This window comes from Lepidochelys kempii, chromosome 6 (genome assembly GCF_965140285.1).
Source record: "Lepidochelys kempii isolate rLepKem1 chromosome 6, rLepKem1.hap1, whole genome shotgun sequence".
In the NCBI taxonomy this organism is placed as follows: Eukaryota; Metazoa; Chordata; order Testudines; family Cheloniidae; genus Lepidochelys; species Lepidochelys kempii.
Window position 1 is genome coordinate 4,598,836 of NC_136385.1, and position 7,094 is coordinate 4,605,929.

A 7,094-nucleotide genomic window follows, 5' to 3' on the forward strand; every position below is an offset into this window, starting at 1 on the left:
TGGATGGTTTCATGCATATTAACACAGAGTATACAATATTTCTGTAGCTGGGTCATATCCTATCTCTAATGGAAAGCATGTGGGAAATACAAAGAGAACATTTCCTAGGAGTGTCCTTTGATGTGTTATGTTTATACACTGTTTCACAGGAACAATCACAGGGATTATGAGGGATCTGTACTCAATACTCTATTGGCCCGTGATTAACTGTAATCCTTATTTTTATTTTTCACCAGCAGAGGAGAGAGTTTCTGGAATAAATGGCAGAGAGAAATCACACCACGGTGACAGAGTTCATTTTCGTAGGATTCACAGATCATCCAGATCTACAGATCCCCCTCTTTATGTTGTTCCTAGTGATGTATGTGGTCAGCCTGATGGGGAATCTTGGGATGATAGCGTTAATCATGGTTGAAACCCGACTTCATACCCCCATGTACTTTTTCCTAAGCCAGATGTCCATTGTAGATATTGGATATTCCACAGCCATAGCTCCCAGGCTGCTCATGACCTTGGTAGCAGAGACGAGAACCATTCCTTTCATTGAGTGTGCGGCCCAACTATTCTTCGTCTGTTTTTTTGTGACCAGTGAATGTTGCCTCCTGGCTGTGATTGCGTATGACTGCTTCAAAGCTATCTGTAATCCACTGCTCTACAGAACCATTATGTCCAAGAGACACTGTGTCCCGTTGGTGGCTGGCACATATGTCTGTAGCTCTGTGAATTCAATTGTGCAAACTCTATTTATATTCAGTCTGTCCTTCTGCAGCTCCAGTGTTGTCAACCATTTCTTCTGTGACGTGCCCCCCATGCTGAAGCTGTCTTGCTCCGACACCCAGGTCACTGACCTTGTACTTTTCACTTTCTCGACTGTAATTGTCATGACTACTTTCCTGGGTGTCCTAATCTCCTACATGTGCATCCTTGTGGCCATTCTCAGGATCCATTCTTCCAAGGGGAGACGCAAAACCTTTTCCACCTGCGCCTCCCACCTGACAGTCGTCACTATGTTTTATGGGACACTGATATGTATATATTTAAGACCCAGTTCCAGCTATTTGATGGACCAAGACAAGGTTACCTCTGTGTTTTATGCCCTTGTGATCCCCATGTTGAACCCCCTGATCTACAGCCTGAGAAACAAGGAGGTAAATGATGCCTTTAAAAGGGTGTTATATAGGAAGATTTTTTCTTGGTAATTATAATCATTATTATATTTTAACCAATAAACAGCAGATAGAAGAATGAATTCTCTGTATCATTATCCTTAGTTCTCTGACTCAGCTACTCCATGTGACGTTACGTTGTATTGAACTGTGTACAGAAAATATAATGTTAGAAATTGCTGTTTTCAAGATCCACGAATGAGGGTCTGTGACACTACGTAGAATTGGCAAGATGCTCTGGCATTTGGCTTAAAGGACAATTGCTGTTGGTCCCAAAACCGATCCTTGAGGAACTCCACTGGTAACTTCCTCCAGCCTGACAGTTTGCCTTTCAGTATGACCCTCTGTAGTCTTTCCCCTTTAACCAATTCCTTATTCCTTTCAATTTTCATATTGATCCCCATCTTTTCCAATTAAATTAATAATTCCCCATGTGGCACTGTATCAAACACCTTACTGAAATCTAGGTAAATGATAAATACAATGGAGGGAGAGGAATTATTTAAGCTCAGTACCAATGTGGACAAAAGAACAAATGGATATTGTAGAAGAAAACAAGTTCTTACTTTTAGTTTGCATGCAACAAGTTAGAGACAGTTTTATTTTTAGGCAATTGCAAGAAGGAAGACAGCCGTTTGGATAGTGTCCGTTTTTATGCTAATTTTTAAAGTATAAACAATGTAAGGCAAATATTTATACCTTTTTATTACATAAAGCTCTGCTTTGTTTATACATTTTTTAAAATATTTTATTTCTTTTAAATATTTTTTTACTACAATTACATTTTATTATTTTAAGGCAAAGTTAAAAACAGCTTTGCTTTGCAATTTTTATTCGCTTGCACCAGTTTTGCCTTGATAAGTTTTGCGTTCTTAGGGGTTAGAGTTAGCCTGACTTTTGCTTTTTTTTTTTTAACAGAACTAAGATGGCTGCACTTAAATCCCTTTTTTCACACTCCCCCCTTTAGTGCTTTTAGCACAACCATCATTTTTAAACTTTTATTTTTTAGACCTTGTATTTTTGATTTTAGATTAAAAGGATCAGGTTTAGCCCCATAACTTTTGGTTGGATGTAACGATAATGCGTAATTAGTATGAACATGAAAGGTAGTTTTGTTGTTCTTGTTTTTTATAACCACAATAACAAATTTTTAAATTAAACAAAAACAATGTGTTTATTGTAATAGTAAGCTAGGGTTATTTTGTAGCCTTAGTTACATAGCACCATACATTATAATTAGTTGATAAGATAAATGCTTTATAGATGGTATGAAAGGCATGTGTTTTAATTTGATATATATTTTGAAGCACATAGAGTTGGCCTTGTAATTTACAGATTTTTTTGAACCTGTGGTAGGAGTGAGTGTAGGGTTTGGAATTGGTCGGGTATGAAGGTGGCTTAATTAAAGGGTATTTGAAGCCTAAGATTTAATTGTAGGACTTAATTTGCAGGCCAATAGATAAAGATTTTTTGCAGCAGTGGTGAAATTAAAATGTATGTTTTGCAAATGGTGACCTTAACGTTTACACAGCTGTAATTTCTCTTAGAAGAGCAGGTGTTTTGTTAGGGTCGCTTTTTGTTTTCTACTTTTTTAACAAACGCTGTTATAAACCGTGACAATTTTTTTTGGCTTTAGCTTTTGTGCGCACTGAGGCTGTGGGGGCTTTAAAGGCCAAAAATGTTTATTGGCTTTTTATTTTTATGTAAACACTGGGTGTTATTTTAGGAGCACTGACTATAAATTGGCTAGGCATACCAGGGGAATTAATTTTTTTAATATTACCGTGAATTGTTTCATGTTCTATGCATTTTTTTATGGACCCGGCAGGATTTGGTATGTGGGAGCCCACACCCCTTTCACTGGCCTGTAGGCTTGGAAGGAGCACTGCGAGTGACTGCAACTTTACCCTGAAAACGTTTAAGTTTGTTTTTACGGCCACAGATGAGATGGCACTTTTGAAGCACTAGTAAGGGCAGTGGACCAAGCCTGGTGCTTAAGGTTACTTTGAATGGCTGTTAGCTGGTTATCTGGGAAATTCTGAATGTTTGAACATGCCAGATTTTACTGCATTTTTTTTCGCCTTAGTGATATTTAATACCATTTTTGTTAACCGCTTTTGGGTCCTTGAACTAAGGGTGGAGATAACGTGTAATTTACCAACTTTAGCCTGTACCTGGGTTAACTGTCCTTTAGTAATAAGTCCAGTGGCCTTTTTTAGCTGTTTTAATTTGTTATTATGCTGTTGGCCTTGAAATGTTTTAAATTGCTGCTGCACTCCTGGCACCATTTTATAGGTGTTTTACCAGATTTCCTTTTTCTAGAGGAGACCCAGGGCCTTTGTTGTGCCAAAAGAACAGCAGCCCCCTTGGAGCAGTTTGGATATATAAAATTGACCTGAAACAAGATAGGGCCAAAAAAAATTTACAATTTTTAATGTAACATTAATTACTGTTAATTAGTATTTTAAAACATTTTTTTAATAAATACGATACCACATTTGTTTAAAATTTTTCATGTACCTTTAAGAAGCATTGACATGAACAGCATAGGAAGGGGTATATTGCAATACGGTACAGATTAGGTTATTAATTACTGGGACTATTTTAGTACAGGTAATTTTTTGGTGGCAGAACACACCTTTTTTAAATATGAATTTGATTATTTACTAATTGGGTCACCAAAAACAATAAGGACCCATTTTTTATATATATATACTACAGACCCCTGGAATGGCCATTATATTAACCCCATTATAAAACCCACTAATTTACATTTTAAATTCTTTAGGCTTATTTGTAGTCATGTGATATACCTTTACTTTTACTGACCGGTTTGTTTTATTTAATTGTTTGCTTATATGGGATATTTTGAATGTTAAAAATATTTTTAAACAATATTTAAATAAATTACTAAAGTGGGAAGGCCTTGGCTATTGGGTGTTATTAGACTATATGGTATTGTCTGTACTGGGATGTGTTACGGGGGATAGTATAGTGGAGAAAATGGTGGGGGCAGTGGCAACAAGGCCCTTCTGGTATTTGTTATTTAACAGCCAATCAGAAAGGACAATACATGCTGAAGATACTTATTTAAAAACACAGGGCGCAGCCAGTGGAATAAAGCCCCACATTTAATTAATACCACTTTGTTAAGCATGGGTTTTACAAGGCTTTTTTGGCTAGTGTATAATTTTTTGTTTTTTTACCAGGGTTAGTTTTTAATGTTTTTTGTGGTTAGGAATTTTTGGATGTTGGCAGTTTTAGCAGAGAGAGCGGGTTTTTTTTTTGTTTGAAGCAGTTGTGGTTTAGTACCATGTAGGGGAGAAGTGACCAGCACGTTACCCTGCAGTGGTCTGGGTTTTTTTAGCAAATGCTGGCTGTGTGGTAATTTCATTACTGGACAAGTGAGCGGTTACTAGCACTTCAGTTTGTTTGTTTGTTAGTTTTGCTGTCCAGAAGGAGGAAAAGCAATACCAGAAGGAGGGAGCGGCTGATTAGTAGTTGAAGTAGAGTTATTTTGAGGCCGAGGGGCTTTTTTGCAGAAAGAAGCATGGGTTCAGGCAGTGAGCTCTTGGCACTTTACAGCAGTGTTGGTAGTTAGCAGGACTTGCTAAGGGCCTTTTTAGCGTGGGGCCAGAGCAGTTTTGTGTTGATGGACCTGTACGTAGACCCAGTTACCTGTTTTTTAACCAATGGCAGGTTGGTTGACATTTCTTGGAGCAGGACTTTTCTTACCTGTGAATACAGAGACCTAACACATTTTATTAATGCCTGGCAGTGTTCTGCAGATTTTACGGCTGCTTGGACCCATTTTAAGCCCCCATTTTTTTCTTGGGGCAGTTAGGTTTTAATAAAACCCCTTATGTATTTTTAGCTCATTTGACTAAAATGTTTATGGCCAAATGATTTTAATGAAATCATTTTTTTGCCTGGATTTATTTGCAGACCTTTTTTTGGAAAAGGGCCCTTTTTTTTTTTTTCCGACTGGCTGCAAAGAAACCAAGAATTTCTTTTTTTTTCCAGCATTTTGTAAAATTTAACTGCTTAACTTTTTTAACAATTATAGAGTTAACCTTATTTTTTTTAAATTACTTATTTTTTAAAATGACACTTAAAATAGTAAAATCTAAGTTAATTAATTGTTCTAGGGATTTAAATTTTTGATGCTTGTAATTAGCTATGCTTTTAAAGTTTTTAACTTTAAAAAAAAAATTGTGTTGCTTGCTTGGGCCCGATTTTGCTTTTTTTGCGGAACCGTTCCTTTTTATGGGTACAAGCCTTGTTTTATTACCACTTTAGCAAGGAGGGTGGGCTTTTTAACTAGCTCCCACCCCTTGGGGTTATTTTTTTGGAAACATTTTTATTTCCAAGGGCTACCCGGGTGGTGGTGTGTGAGGCTGGCCACCTGGGCAGAATGCATGGCCAATTGGCGTTGTCACTGTTTCATGTTTTTTACGGCAGACACACGGCCATTGAGGCATATGCTGAGCACACATGGTTACAATGCAGGGCAGCTTTTTTTTTATTTTTAGGCCAAACTGACTTTTAAATTAACCCTCCCCCGCCTTTATTTTTTTTTTTCATTTAGCTTTAACTAATTGGGGATATGAAAGAGCTGAGAGGGTTAACAATGTAGTTTGGGTAGGGAGGCATTTGGTTGCATTACATTTAGTTTTTAAATTTTGTACTTGAGTTTTTAATTTGGGGAGGGAGTTTTTTGGCTTTTGCACTTGAGACTTATGGAGGTTTTTGTAGCTTTTTTTTTTTTTTTTTTGAGGTGTATGATTTTATTTAAATTGAAGGTACCTTTTAGTGGGAATTGTTAAGAGGGATTATTATGTAAAAATTTTAATTACACAAGGGAGTATTTTGTTCACTTAGCGGCTTATAAAATAGTTTTCCCAGTTTATTTTGTTTGCTGTGTTAGCTGCTTAAAAGCTAAAAAGATTTTTACATACTTTAGGGAAAGGGTTTGCGGGGTAGCAGCTTATAAGTAGGAAAGGCTTTTACTTTTTTGCACTGTTTGCTGGGTCACGAGGTTTGGCTGAACCCTCCCCCCTTATGTTTAGAACTTTTTTACTTAGAGATTGAGGGCCCTGGTGAGCCTGAAGTTTGCTTAAGTCCCAGACCTCGATAACGGCACTTACTTTTTACACATTTATTATTTATTTTTATTTTATTTACTTTGATTTTTAGATGCATTTTTTAATCTATAACCTTCATGTTTTATGTTTGGACGTAATACACCCTTATTGAGGCAGCAAAAATTTTTAGCTTTGATTTGGTTTGACCTCAACCTCATATTGGGGGTGCGGAAAAAAGTTTTTCAGCACCACTTTGCATTTGGCCTTGTTGCATCATAAATAAGTTTGCATGGCGTGAGCCCAAAGGGACAGACAGTCCCATGGTTAGGATTTTTTTTTTGATACCCCAGTATCGATTTTATAGGTTTTTTTTTTTACCTTTTCTTTGGTGCTTTGGGCTTTGAAGGGGAAAGGTTTGTAGTAGTTGCTCCTGTTTTAGCCGGGCATCGTTATCCGAGTCACGGCACCAAATTGTAGAAGAAAACAAGTTCTTACTTTTAGTTTGGATGCAACAGGTTAGAGACAGTTTTATTTTTAGGCAATTGCAAGAAGGAAGACGTCCGTTTGGACAGAGTGTCCTTACGCAAATTTTTGAAGTATAAAAAATGTAAAGCAAGTATTTATAGCTTTTTATTATTTATGTAATAATAAAGCTTTGTTTTGTTTATACTTTTTTATATTTTATTTGTAGCAAAAAATGTTAAACAATTACATTTTATTGTTATTGTAAGGCAAGGTTAAAACCAGCTTTGCTTTGCAATTTTTATACGCTTACCAGTTTTGCCTTTACAAGTTTTGCATTAGAGTTAGCCTGACTTTTGCTTTCTTTTCAACAGAACTAAGA

At 36.5% G+C, this 7,094-nt stretch overlaps 1 protein-coding gene across 1 annotated transcript; it reads left to right on the forward strand.

Moving 5' to 3' along the window:
• The first annotated feature begins 260 nt into the window (after window positions 1-260).
• Window positions 261-1,199, forward strand: LOC140912637 (olfactory receptor 5AR1-like). The gene has a single exon (XM_073347348.1). It carries the CDS (start codon window positions 261-263, stop codon window positions 1,197-1,199), a length of 939 nt encoding a protein of 312 aa, XP_073203449.1.
• The last annotated feature ends 5,895 nt before the right edge of the window (window positions 1,200-7,094 follow it).

Excerpts from the sequence above, each read along its gene's own strand:
- LOC140912637 (XM_073347348.1), top strand. The coding sequence starts at position 261 with ATGGCAGAGAGAAATCACACCACGGTGACAGAGTTCATTTTCGTAGGA.